The 14,534-nt window shown below is 42.2% G+C and overlaps 2 protein-coding genes across 41 annotated transcripts in view; one reads left to right on the forward strand and one right to left on the reverse strand.

Annotated features, from left to right (window-relative positions):
* Nucleotides 1–14,534, forward strand: part of LOC307216587 (uncharacterized protein) — a 203,732-nt gene that overhangs the window by 126,627 nt on the left and 62,571 nt on the right. For all 26 annotated transcript variants that reach the window (XR_013839156.1, XR_013839157.1, XR_013839158.1 and 23 more), the window contains one exon: nt 2,428–2,545. Coding sequence is in view for 1 of the 26 variants with exons in the window: in XM_079977049.1 (XP_079833175.1) it covers nt 2,428–2,435 (8 nt within the window). In the remaining 25 variants the exon portion in view is untranslated. The remainder of the gene's footprint in view (nt 1–2,427; nt 2,546–14,534) is intronic.
* Nucleotides 1–14,534, reverse strand: part of KCNMA1 (potassium calcium-activated channel subfamily M alpha 1) — a 559,506-nt gene that overhangs the window by 8,419 nt on the left and 536,553 nt on the right. For 10 of the 15 annotated variants that reach the window (XM_079976992.1, XM_079976997.1, XM_079976996.1 and 7 more), the window contains 3 exons: nt 13,664–13,782; nt 10,943–11,167; nt 8,276–8,304 (listed from right to left, as the gene is read on the reverse strand). In XM_079976992.1, the coding sequence (XP_079833118.1) occupies nt 8,276–8,304; nt 10,943–11,167; nt 13,664–13,782 (373 nt within the window). Of the gene's footprint in view, nt 1–8,168; nt 11,168–13,663; nt 13,783–14,534 lie in introns of those variants that run through there. The other 5 variants (XM_079976987.1, XM_079976986.1, XM_079976999.1 and 2 more) reach the window with 2 other exon arrangements.

Below are 14,534 nucleotides of genomic sequence, written 5' to 3' on the forward strand. Positions count from 1 at the left end.
AAATAACCTATTCTCTAAATAAGTACAAGTTTCTAAAATCTCTATCAAGTTTGAAGGAGATTCTGCTCATCCAGTGATGCATACAGAGGGCTCATTCCATGCAATATGGAATTCTGCTTTTTCAACAGTCTCTTTTGTATAATATTAGTGGGACAGTTACTGTGTAACTTCATATTTTACTAAATGCTGATGTGCAGCTTGGAACTTAGCTAGCCACTTTGTGAATGTTCTGTTGAAATTATTGGCTCCAAAAAGTAGTCAAACGCATTTTAGGGTGCAATCTTACGATCGCTGGGAGCTACAGGGGCCATAGGATAGATCAGAACTACCCCTCCTACTCTGGAGAGCTCTGACATTGAAAAAGGAGATTAGCAGAGGAGAGCTAATGGGGATGTTCTGGAGGCGATTTGGGAAGCAGCTTGGATCTGAAGATTCCCAAATGTTTCCTGCCCCTTAACACGCCCCCAAAGCAGGAGGAAATTGAGAAATGCTTCTGAGACTGTCTCCTCTCTGCCGCCTTTGCCTCCCATTATTTCCAGTGGGAGGGAAAGAGAGGAAGTTAAGGAAGACTTTATTCGAAGCCTGGAGAGGGATGGAGGAATTTTTTAAAAAGCATTCCTCTGCCCTGCCAGCCTGAGTCCAGCAGAGGGTGTTGGTTCAGCTGCCATTCGTCATTCATCCACACCCCTAAAGACTGGATTGTTAAAATGACTATTTTGTGAGAAAATATTTTTTCATTATGGGTCAGTGGGGGAGGCAGATTACTGTGGGAAAAGGAATGGAATGGGTTTGTGAGATAACATATGTACAAGTGGCAAAGGCCAAAAATAGGCTGCTTTCTCAATTCCTGGAACTGGGGAAATGGGCGGTTAAGGTAGGAGCAACTATTTGAAGGCATGGCTAAGAAGCTGTGGCAGGATGGAAGTGAGCCCTACTTTGGTGAGGAGGTGGGTGCCTCTATCCCCTCCACTATGAGGGGATTGTTGCTGCAATGGTCCTTGCCAATGCACCCAACCCCAAAACAAAATTTAACCCATATGGGAGTATCCACACTGTTCCCATTTAGAGGAACTCCTGTTGGGTTCCTTTGGAAACTTTACACAAAGAATTGTGCATGAATAAATTGCCATGATGGTAGTCAGCCCAGTTTAATGATTTATGTATGTGAGGCCCACAGAAGCCACTCCTGAACACTGCTGCAGATACATATTGATATTACTTTGGAACTGAGCATAGTTTCTAGAGAATGTGTGTTATATTTGTTAGGTGTCCAGCTGAAATTTATGTGCTAGAAAATTAGCTGACACGCTGAGGTTTTATTCACCTAGTGGCTTGTTATGTATAACTTTATGTTGCTTGTAGAATTTTTTTACTTAACAGATTAGAAACGGAAAATATCCTGTTATTTAAAGAAAGGCACATTTTGCCTTTTCTGTCATATGTGTTCAAGAGTAGGGTATGCTTTTTAAAAAAGAAGAAGAAGAAGCATGTATGATTCTGAACCAGGTTCTTCACTCTCTAATTAAGTTTGCTCTGATGTGAACAGATTGGCTGATAGGAATTCATAATGTTAAATCCTGCACAGTGAAGCTAACTGATTGAGTGCTTTAAATTATTCTTCCTGACAAAATGATAAAGTTACAGTCTGTTCTCAGATGATCTACAGCTTGCCAGACTCCTACAGCTTCTTTCTATATTCATTTATCTTTTTTGTCAAGCTGGGTTTTATACACACACACACATATAGCCATAGATCTTTTAAAGTCATCAGAATATCTGAATTGTTAATGAGGCTCTAAGGGAAGGGTTTCTGACGGGCTGGCTTCAGAAAGGTTGTAGGGGGTGGAATTCTGGGAAATGTGTACACATCAAAATAATTTCAGCTCCATTTAAAAACCATTTAGTTCAAGTGTGACACATGAACCATTATGCATTTGTGGAAACCAATTTTGTATGATCTACGATTAAACTAACCTTTCAGAGAGGTGTTAAAATGCACTGGTTCTCATGTTTTAAAAGCCTTGCAAGATCACATAAACAATTTCAAACTAACTGTTTTTCAAATACTTGGTATTTAAAATGATATTGAGAGAAGTTAAGTGTGTGTACTTTTTATCTCCCTCGTTTGTCATTACTTTTCATCAGATCTGCTGCTTTACAAACTTTGCAGATGGGAGAAAAGCTGGGGCAATTGGTCTGGTCATCTAAGTCTGCTCCCACTCGCTCCCCACAAAGGGGCAATCAGTTCCTGGAATTTGAAATTTGTATGAAGCATCTATTTGGGCATGTGTTTCCATGTACTGGTGCAGCATGAGCTGCCCGGAAACAGAGGAGTTGTTGCTCTCATGGTCTAAATATGATACGTATGCATAATTTTCCTGAGAGATTTTGATGGTTGTGTCAAACTCCTGTTTGTTTCCTTTGCAGTTCTTTAAAAATTCTCCCAGAGCCTGACCTCACATTTTGGTTGAAGCAAGGTTTGGCAGTAACACTACTACATTTCCAAGAGTTCTGCGAGAAGAAAGGCACAGATAATCAAGCTCAGGTAGGCAAGCTTATTTTGGATTATTTTGGAAGGCTCTGCATTCTAGGCTTGTGCTGTGAAATTGCCCATTAGTTTGGGGTTCAAATGTGGTTCATGCAAAACCTACATGCAACTTTCTTTTCAGGCTTCTGATATTGCTTGGAGTAAGTTACACTTTATTCCCACAGCAATCAAAGGGACTTGAGTTAGTTGTGATCATGACTAATTTGCCTCACTGATTTGAATGGGGTTGAAACTTGATGAACTTACAGTACAATCCTATACATGTCTACGCAGAAATAAGCCCCACTGAGTTCAGCAGAGCTCTCAAGTAAATTGGTATAAGATTGCAGTCTTAGTCTGGGTACAACCCAAAGCAAAACACAATCCAAATATGTCCCCCCACTTCAGTCCTCGATGTCACTGGAGGAGATTTAAGTATGGGCTACCATTGGAACTTAACTTTGCTTAACTGTGACTAGATTGTACTCTTGGGGTGGTATTCAACTTTTACTCTTAAGTAGACCTATTGAAATTAATGGACCTAATAGAGTAGATCAACTAGTATTGATAAACATGACCTAAGTAAAACTACATAACCCCCCCCCCCCAAAAAAAAGGAATGTATAGCTAGATGTAGGGGACGTGTGTACAGAATGCCACTGGATGCACAAACTTTCGTGTGGGGGAGAGAAATACCTTGCAAGTAACAAGTTTCACAGCAGAATATTTACAATGATAAAAGCAATGTGTGTGTTTGTGGTGGGGTGGATTACCTTGCATGCCTTTTTTTCACTCCCTCTAAATGGCATATTAAAAGTTCTGCCACCCCCATGCTTGTTTGTTTGGCAGGGAGTATTTTATATGCAGTAGGTGCCAATCAGCTTGCTGGGAAGGCAGAGTGCTCTCATTATATCTGAACTGCTTTCACAATTCCTGACTTGGTTTTCCCTGCAAACATGTTTCATGGCATGAACGATGAGGGGCTGAAATAAATGAAGATGCTCAGCTAAGATTGTCATCTACATTGCTTCACAGCTCTAGGTTGTTTCTCCTCCTGCACTCCAATCTCACTTGTAAGGTTTTATGTTCTTGAGTTTTCTGTGGGCCAGATGAGGTGAACATGCAAGCCACATTGCCTGAATTATATGTGTCTGTCTTAATACATGCATAAGGCAGGGTGTGTAGCTTCAGTATTAAAGAATTGTGTGGGTGAGGAGAGCTGAAACCTTTCCCTTTACCCAGCTTCCATATAGGAAGTGATCCTGATTGAGAAAAAATGAATGTTTTGCTGGTCCCACACAGAAGGAGGGGATGAGGGTTTCAAAACCCCTCCCCTGGTCACTCATTTGGATGCTCAAATCACATCTTTAACTGTCCTGCTTTACAAAGTAAACAGACATGATTGCCACCATCACCACTAGTCTAGCCCTGAGCTTAGGAAAAACCATCATGTTGTAATTGGGGAACTTTGTGACCCAAGATTAAGGCCGTATATGTAAAGGTGCCTCAGTCAGCTCAGGATCCACATCCACCATCTTCAGTAATGGATGGTGTAATGGTTCTCAAACTTTTTTCACACTTTCAGAATAAAAATTTACTTGTGCCAAACTGATTTTTTATTGATAATAAATGCATTGGAAAACACAACTAGGCTTGTCCTCAGCATCACTTGATGCTCTTGCTCATTTTGAAAAGATATCTATCCATAATCTGCAAATAATATCGATAGATAGATACGATACTATACTATATTATGCTGAACTGTTTAAATGTTCCTTTGATTGTGCTTGAATCTTCCCACCACACTTGCCATCCTCTCCTGTCACACAAGTGTAGCGCACCACACCCTTTGAGAACCACTGGTGTACTGGGACTGTGCCTTTGACCTGACCTCTGTCAGAGGTACTGCAGTATACCAGGATATAGAGGGGCATGACAGCAGTAACGTTGGGGCAGTGTAAATGCGCTGGCATGAGCACCACATTGGCTCCACTGGCGGGTTTGTATCGCACCTGCCATGCAGTCGCCACCCACCCACCCATCCTAGTCTGCTGTAGCTACTCGGCTGGCCAGAGGTCAGGTGAACAGTGCAGCCCAATAATGTTGTCCCCTGCTTACCAACGTTTTGTCTTCACAAGTTTTCCAAATGCAGCTTACAAATGGACACTTTCTTATTACCACCATGCATTTTAACATCAGTTCTAATCTTCCTGCAATCGTGGTGCTGGAGCCAGAGCTATACCTCCCACTTACACGAGAGAGGTATCAGACTTTGTTAACGCCAAGGTTTTCTGATACCCCCAAAAACTTTACAGAAAAACCTAAGAGGTTGAACCCATCCCTGTCAAACAGCCCCATGATAACTCGGTGGCATGAAATGTTGAATGAATGAAATGAGAGAGAGTGAGAAACAGAACTGGATGGAAGGGAGTCTGGGGTAGAATGTGTGGACCTAGCTATAAAAAGGATAAAAAGAATCATCTCATTGTCCGGATAGATCATTTTCTGGTTCACACTGAAAAGCCATTTTAAAATGTCCTGAGGGATGGAAGTGAGAGCTGCTCATGAAATCAATAGGGAAAGCAGAAATTTTAATCTAGCTGAAACAAAGCACAAGTGTGTTCCTCCCCACCAAAACAGGCTGGGGAGGTCTGTGCATACTCAGCGGGCACAAAACGCTCACTAACTGTTGCGGTGCAGAGGGAAATCAGGGAGCCGGGTTAATGGCTTGACCCTCTGAACAGCAGCATTCCGTACAGCAACATTAAGTTGCAGGGCTCACTTGTGTACATATTTGTTGAAATAGCAACTTGCACAAAGTGTGAAAGGACGTCACTTGTTTGTGATGTATTAAAGTCAATTCATGGCCTAAATCCTCTAAATTCAGAGGGGGGATAACTAAGCATATAATAGCTCAATAGGATCCCTGCTTTTATATCTTAAAACCAACCAAGTATGTTCCAGTCCTTACAGTTTTAGTTCGGAGATGTTTGGTGCCTTAGCATTTTGTGCCATTGTGGTTTCGAAATAAAAGCAGTTGGGCGACACATCTGCCAGTCGCAGTTTAGCCATCATTCATGTAAAGAAAAATTGTGGGAATAGATGTTCTTGTTACTAAAATATGCAAAACAGCTGTGCTCATCAGGCTCATGAAGAGTTCTGCCTTCAGCGGGGAACAAGTTGCCCATTTCTGATCTCAACATAAATGCCCAACCAATCCAGCAAGGGAGATCCATGTGCATAAGCAGGCAGTGGACACTGACCTGGATGTGCACCTGCAACCAGAGGCGAAGCTAGCTGTGCCAGCACCAGGAGCAGCATACATGCTGTGCACCCGGGGGCGGGGCTAGCTGCCCAGGGGGCGGGGTTAGCTGCCCAGGGGGGCAGGGGAGTATCCTGGGGGGTCACCGCCTGTGGTGAGTAGCGAGCATCTGGGGGGGCGCGCTGCCTGCGGCGAGTGTCCCTGGGGCATGGGGTGGCAATGTCACCCCCCAGGGATGACATCCGGGGCGCACCGCACCCCCTTCCTCTGTTATGCCTGCAACCACACTGCACTGATCGTCTGGCCTCAGTGAACATTGCTGGATGCATCTTTCATTGTGGATGTCCCATCTTTCAGCACATCTCCATCCCTGCCCTTGGCCACCCACTTGCACTTGCCTACTAGCATGAATAAAGCCCGGGGGGGGGTTGTGTGTAATGCGTCTAGTATTAGAAGTTAGGCACATTCACATAACATTGTCAGCATGAAAAAAAGCTTGAGGACTTCCAAAATGTTCCCCAAATGTTCTTGCATGCTTACTGTTCCTTTTATTTGTCTTTTTCCACTGGTTTGGAGCAGCTTCATAGAGTCAGCTGGCTGCTGCTGCAGTGCCACTCATTTTTTTAAAAAAATCTTTCTCTCCTCGCCATCACCAAAACAAGCAAGTCAACATCAGTGAGGGCAAACAAAAGTTAATTCAGGGTGAAGGCAATGCTTCCTAGCTTGCTCACTGGTGATGGGAGTTTTTAATGGTGGTGCTGCAGTAGCAGCAGCTAATCAAGGCTGTGAAGATGCTTCCAGTTGCCACACTCCCAGGAGAAAGGAGCCTATATGGAAAGTGGTTTTTGTCCCCTTTGAGCCCCAAAAATAACTATGGCGGATACCAGGGACTGTGCTAAACTGTTTTGGTTCTGTATCACTGCAGAGTCTTAATACCCTTTGTAATTTGTTAATTTGCAAATTTGCTAAGCCAGGGCACCTGGAATTATAGTCCAAATTAATTGAAGGGATACCTGTAGGATGTAGTACCATTTCAAATGGGAGATGGCAGAGACAGGAGGGAATAATAAGCACGTTATTTGGTGTGTGTTTCTCATATAATTTTCACATCTGTTTTTATGTTACAAAGCCTTACGTGCTTTAACACTTTATAAACACCTGGGCCTTTATTCAAAGACAATGTTTTCCAAATGAGTAAACAAACCAACAAACAACAACCCCATGCACACTATCTCTACTAAGTGAATCTACTTGTATATTGAAAGCAGTGTAGAAATGGGTAGTGATTTAGGGCGCAATTCAGCAAGCAAAGTGGGCGAATACTATTCCAGTGAATGTATGGTGTTCCTGTGCTGGATCTTGTTAAAAGAATGGAAAGGCCCTATAGCAGCAGTATTTGCTGAATTGAGCTCCTTAGAGGCCCAATTTAAGCAAGGCTTTCATTGATAATTTTGTGTCAAGAAGAACATTTTCTGGTCTTTTCCCCCTTTTCTTTCTTTCTCTAATACAAACACATAATCTACGATGGACTCCATTTTAGATATACAGTTACAGTGGTGCCTCGCAAGACGAAATTAATCCGTTCCGCGAGTCTCTTCGTCTTGCGGTTTTTTCGTCTTGCGAAGCACAGCTATTAGCGGCTTAGTGGCTATTAACGGCTTAGCGGCTTTAAGAAAAAGGAAACAAACTTGCAAGAACTCGCAAAACGTTTCCTCTTGCGAAGCAAGCCCATAGGGAAATTCGTCTTGCGGAACGACTCAAAAAACGGAAAACTCTTTCGTCTAGCGAGTTTTTCGTCTTGCGAGGCATTCGTCTTGCGGGGCACCACTGTATGCATTTCCTCAGACACATTCTTTGCTGCGTCAAATTCATGTGACAACTGCTTTCATATTGACATCCCTTCCATTGTTGGAGGAACCAGGTTGTAGCATTAACAGAAAAGCAGGTCTTATGGCAAAGCAGCATATGGAATCCCCACCCGCAATCCCCAGAGTGAGTCTAAATAAATTAGTAACATAATATCAAGTCAATATTCACCACTAGAAATGGGGAGAGGGGGAAGAATGGTGGTGAATGTATACTGGGTGACAGAAGTGGGGAGATAGAGTGACAAGACAAGATGGCACCACAGGAAAAACAAAAAACAAAAAAACAGTTTCACCAAGTGAGCACCTAGTTGTTCAGTTGGGGGGACACGTGCAGTTGGAAATGAAATGCAAGCAGGTGATAGGGTAGAAAAAAGAAACCGCAAATGAGAGTTGAGCAACAGCAGCAGCAACAACAGCCAGTTTACTTTGGGTTTAGAAACAAAGCCAAATAAATAAAATTAAAATAGACATTACAACAAATCTGAAATTAAAAAAAAAAAACTGAATCAAGTTTGGTAACGTGGTTTTTAATGTGTCACAAGTTTCCACAAGGACAAAGTTATAGAAGGAAACCCCACAGCAGTTTTCTAGCTCATGCAGAACCATCAATTGTCATACCTTGGCCCATTCTATTCATCCTTGTCGCACTTTAGAAAGAGAAGTAAGCTATGTAAGTTTTACAACGCCTTTAAACTGTCACGCGTCCCATTGAGCACTTTAACTGGCACATCCTTGGTGTGTGTTAGAGAATGCCTGATGGCAAAGATCAGGACCTTCTTTTGCAAAACTGTGCAAATTTATCTTCAGGGTCCAGCACAATGAGTTGGCAGTACTGCTTTGGTCTTACAGGGCAGAGGGTGAGTGGTTGATGGGGATAGGGACAATAATAGTCTGAAATGTTTTCCAGTAATGCCAACTTGCAGTCACCCCTCAGTATGTAAGACTGGGAATTCCCAATCAGGATTACAAGTAAGGCGGAAAGGCTTTAGGCATTGCACCAAACCAGAGGTTGTCAGTAAAAGTGCTTGGCTTCATTGTCAATTCACACAGCAAGCTTCTATAATCATCATGCTTTCTGGAGGAGGAGAGGGGAGGGGAAATATCTATATAGCAACTCCCCGCATCCCCAATATACTTTCTAAAACATAAAGCACATGCCAGGCAACCAGCTAGCTAATATTTCTATAAAGGGAAGGGGTAGGACAGAGGAAGTAGGGAGCAAGGAGGTGCAGTTGCAAGGAACTAGTCTTCTGCAATGGATAAATAAGGTGGTGCAGGGCTCCAAGGTGCAAGCCTGATAGTTTAGAAACATGTTCTGTGAACATTCAATCCTGACTCCATTCCTGTGAACCACATTTAATTCTCTGCAATGTCGTTAGCTTGGCCAGTGTCTTGCTGAACTACATTATTTATGCACGTTTTTTCCTGAAACTAATGACTAGGTCTTACTGACAAGTAAATGGGTTAGGCACTAGATATGAGCTACTGATGAGCACAGAGGGTTGCAAGATGTCATTTCAGAGAGCTTCCTGACTGTACAGCAATTCCCCAAAAATGTTCACTGAGTACAAGAGCAGACTTAGTATATTGGGGCGGCTCTGTGCAGGGTTGTTTCTCCACATACAACGTGCCAATTTTGGGGCAGTGGCATAAGCGAGAACACACCGCAAATCCCTCACGTAGCCCTGCCTGCATTACAGCTGGTAATTGAGAAGAAATCCCTGAAGCCTCAGCAGGGCCCAGAAAGTATGGGGATGATACCATCATGGAGCCTTCCCTGAATGGGCAGAATAATTTCTTTGCTGCTGGAAGGCCATGTTAACAGGGCTATTCCCAGTTATAAGCATGTCTGCTGCTCTAGGAGCAGATTGCTGTTGTTGTTTATTAAAAATAAAATAAAATGCATATATTTTTGAGGGAGTGCGAGAGAGACAGAGTGAAGCAAATTTCTAGTTTCAATCCAGAAACAATTGTTCCTCACTACTTTGGGAAACTCTGGCTTACTAGTTCTAAAGCAGTGGAATCTTGCAACCCCGATTGAAGGAGTTAGCAATAGGCACTAATGCAAGGCAATCTGTTTTGTGCGTTCTTTAAATCCTTTCAGGGATTTAAAGGGTATGTTGCCATTAAGTTCAGCAGGTGCCATGCAACAGCTATATTATTATTTACCTTGGCTAAACCCATCAACCTAAAGCATGACCCCAGATTTTCCTGTTCATGTGTATGCAAGTTCTTTCTGGAGGTTTTAATAGCACACAATTAAGCTATCAGAATGGGAAGGGAGTGCACTGATAATAAGAGTTTATTGATACGTAAAGTTACTTGCTCTTTTCTGAATAAAATGAGCATGAGCCTTTGCCATAGCGGGAAGGATTTATACCCCATTTATTCTGTACATAAGGTGACTAATTCACCTTTTAATAGATATAAAAGTCTCAGGGAGGAAGATTCTAATAAGCTGTATTCTATATTTATGATACACATGGCTTTTCTTCCCAAATGTCAAAAGTAAGAGAAAATAGAGTTATTCATGTGGCGGTATAGACAAAAATTAATATGCAATTAGAACATTGTTTTAAAAAGTGGGGGAGGTTAAATAATTAAAACTGAAGAACTACAGGCCTGGTTATTTTTTTAGTATTTTTGTATTAATGTGAAAAAGGCACTCTCTCTATATATATTTTTAAAAAGTCCTATGTGCAAGAAACATCCTGATATCGCTTTGGTATAAAAGCAGGTGCAGCAAAACTCTATAAAATAGTGTGAGGCTGTTTCAGCACAAAAGACTGACCCCTCCCCCTTCAGCACATTTATCTGATGCTTAGAAAAGTAACCACTTTGGTGTTGAATTTCATGTGTGTGAATTATTTTATGCAAGTGCCCCTTTTACCACACCAGCCTTGCATTAGATAACTTTCTGTGGCTGACAGCACAAAGTCAGTAGTCACACTACACTGTTAGAACAGTTATGGTGGGGGGTTCTTCGCATCTGCTCTTAACTTTCCCCCCCACCTGCTCTGCGTCATAAATAATGTTTGGTCTGTCTGTTTCGTTGCTGTTGTGCTTAAGGGTTTTATGGTATTGAAATAAAAAATGACAACCACATGCACACTGTTATACATATGCAAAATATGTGTATAAAAATGGGAACTCCACAGGGGAGGGCTAGGGAGAAGAGGGAAAGCTACTATTGGACACACCAATTGGGAGGGTATGGGTGGTGGATACAGCTTCACACATGGTGGGAGTGGGTACACGTATCAAAGTCTATCTTCCTGCACGTACTTCTGCTTTTCCCGGGAGTCCCTGGTCTTAGTTCGATTCTGTCGGTTTGCAGTTGCTGGGATAGAATGAACCGATGAGCTTTTCTTGCTAGACGTATAGGAGGAATGGGAAGAATGGGAGAGACTAGCCCGGGACTGGCCAGCATTGTGGTCGTACTGCATCAAACAGAAGATCCAGTCTGTCGGCACAAGCTCAAACTCATAAGGTGGGTTGGCTATAACAAAACTGAAAAAGAAAAGAACAGCCGTCTTACTTCCTTTCCATGAGGTTTCCATGCTCTACACAAATAATATCATCAGCTTGATATTTTCACGCTGAAAGGAAGGGAGTGAGCTTCTACTGTACAGTCATTGCATAGGTATCTGATAAAGGTTGCAGTAGTGTTGTGGGGAGCTGCTTTTTCATGCATCCATCCCACAGCACTACAGTAAAGGTTCCCAACAACATGTGTGAGGGCCTTGACTTTGAAATGTACTGCTGGTGGAATCCATAGAAGAAACAAGCGTTTTCAGGGTCGTGGTGGTTCAACAAATCTGAGTTAAATTTGTCAATCGGAATTTGAAGCAAGTTCGGAGAAGCCTCCCCAAGACAAGACATCCAAGGTACCTCAAGAGATGTCCCAAGATTTTCAATGAACCTGTTGTAATTTCTCTGTAGCCTTCTGCACATCTCTCACCACCAAAATAATGCAACATCCTCCCATCTTAATGCATTCAGGGAAAGGATATTTGCATCAGCACAAGAGACAGAAAACAGCTGAGGCCATTTGCAGTTCAAAGGGTGAGCAGCACTGAGGTGGCTTAAACATCTGGAGGGTGCCAGGTTTGGGAAAAGGTGTCTTGCTATCCCTGCAGCCATGTCTGTAGGAAACAGATCCAAAAGCTGATAGGCAGGAGAGGAGAGTGTTATAAAGTAAGAAAAGTGGGCTGAACAAGTCATTTTGTCTTGGAAGCAGTTACCTATAATACACTAATGTTTGTGGCAGCCCCCCCTTCCTGGAATATGCTCTGCCACAGTCGACAGGTTGGGGAAGACAGCTTGTCCTGCAATCTGTGACTCTCTTGATCAGTTCAGATCAGATATTTTTTGTTGTTTGCCTCTGAACCCTATCTGCGGTAAGTCATATCTTCAGTCTTCCCTTCTCCCTAATTTCCTTCGCCCATTTCTCTTCCTTGACCCTCTTTCCATACTGTGAGTTTTAACCTATTGCTGTATCTCATTTGCTAACCTGAGAATTGCAGGGGCTTTAAATCCTGTGCCTACTTTGGAGGCAAAACAATTGTTAAGAGGGAAGCAGAATGGGGAAATCTTGTATGTGTTTGCTCACCGGTGGTGTTTGTTCATTTACTTTACCTATTTAAACTACCCATATCTCGTGTTTTTACCCAACAAACGTACAACATTCAAATGTTGAGAATATCAGATACAGCCATGTCTGGAATTTAACAAAAAAAATTCCTTCCAGTAGCACCTTAAAGACCAACTAAGTTAGTTCTTGGTATGAGCTTTCGTGTGCATGCACACTTCTTCAGATAGAAGTGTGCATGCACACGAAAGCTCATACCAAGAACTAACTTAGTTGGTCTTTAAGGTGCTACTGGAAGGAATTTTTTTTGTTTTGACTATGGCAGACCAACACGGCTACCTATCTGTAACAGGAATTTAACAGTAATAATTGTGTGTTGTAGTTTTTTTTAAAGTTATCCTCCCCTTTCAAAAGCCCAGAGAAACAAAATAAGTTTTACCTGCTGCTGGAAAAGGAGAAACACATGTGCTTCGGGGGGGGGGGGGATCCTAGCAATAGCCTACCTGCCTCACCTCTGACAATGGGGGCATCCAAAGCTGGGCTTTTGATGACACTCTCAGCACACAGACAGGTTCAAATGAGAGAAGGTACCACTTTAGATATCTCAGTAACCTTTGCAACTTTGGACTAATTGCTTGGGGTTATTTGGAACGAGGAAGGGAATATATTTTCTACATCTTCTAAAAAAACACATGGCTTTTTAACTCAGTTAACTCAGTAGTGAAGTATTCTGGTACATTGTGATCAACTGGTGACAGTTTTTTAGTTATTTATTTGTAGTTCAAAATCAGCTTGTTCTACTAGTACATTAGGAAAAAATGGAGCTGCTAAAATAATACCCTTTAGGCTTTCAAGTTATACAGTGTACTTCCTCAGGTTTGATTTGGGGGGGTGGGGAGAAAGTGTGAACCCAAGAATGGTTTAATCTTTGCCCATATATTTTTTACACTCTTAAGAGGACTAAAGAAGTACTTTTATGCAGGGCTATCCTATGTGTTAGGGGTCTCCTGATAAAGATGGAAGTTCACTATATTCAGGAAATGATCAGTGGTAGTGAACTCAGCGAAAAAACCACGGGATGCTTCATACTTACAAAATGGACTTAAACTCAGTGAAGCTTACTACTTCCAAAGAAGCATGCAGTAGCATATGCACAAATACTTCTACCACCTTCTCTGAAAACAAAACCCAGAGATATAAGGGAAACCTATATTCCAGCGCAAGGCCGTTGTGTTCAAAACGTTTTTCTTCATCATCCAGCCTCCCAATCCCATCGATTTTCTGGGAAAATGTGAATGCTTGCACCTGCCTTACTACCATTAACCAGCACTTGGTGCTGTGGTGAAGTTTACAGGGACAGTGAAAAACAGCAATAGCGATAAAGGCTGGCCAAGAGGCTTATGTTTTGTACATACCGCTTAGTGCATTGGCTAGGCGTGCTTTGGTTGAAATCTCTCAATCGGTATATTCCAAAGCAAAGCATATTGTATGTTTTCAAAGCTTTACAAAACAAATCTCCATAACAACCACCGTCCTAGGAGACAAAAAGGAGAAGAAAGGAATTAAGAGGTTGTTCTCCACTTCCTTCCCACCCCCCACCCTTCAGCCTCCGTTGCAACAGTGATAATGAAAGGATGTATGGAGGGGGATATTTTTAAGTCCGTAGTTCTATGCCAAGGGGACAAGGTGTGAGGCAATCTGTTGTTTACTTGTCACCAGTGAGAAACAATTAGTCAAGGAGCTGTCTAATTTAAATATTTAATCTTGAAACCAGCTAATAAATGTGTGCATGGGAATGTGTCCGATCCCAGTGATTGTATTCCCCCCCCCCAAAAAAAAACCCTCACAAAAACCCCAACCTGAACTGGGAACAGTGACTGACTCTTATTTTAATTGAACATGTAAGCTTGGGGCCCAGAGAACAGCTATTCCACAAATTAAGAGCAATGTAGTCTGAACTACTGGATGATTAAGAAGGTGTGACTTTTCCTAACTTGCTCCAGTCTTGCAAATTACTGTGTCATATGGCTCAGTTTATTTAACTATGTTGTCAATTTTCACCAAGATAGTTTGGATTTCACTGGGGAGATTAACACTTAGTAGGTAAGAATCCCCCCTTTCTTTAGCCCTGAAAAAAATGGAAATTAGAGAAGGGGAGGATGTGTTTGTCTATAACTGAAGTTGCCACCTATCAAAATTGTCTTTTGTCTCCAAGCCAAGCATTTGTTTTGATTAGGGGACTCAACTGGCATTCAGTATGGCAGATAAAGAAACTGGTTCATATAT

This window comes from Podarcis cretensis (genome assembly GCF_951804945.1).
Source record: "Podarcis cretensis genome assembly, chromosome: 5".
Lineage (NCBI taxonomy): Eukaryota > Metazoa > Chordata > Lepidosauria > Squamata > Lacertidae > Podarcis > Podarcis cretensis.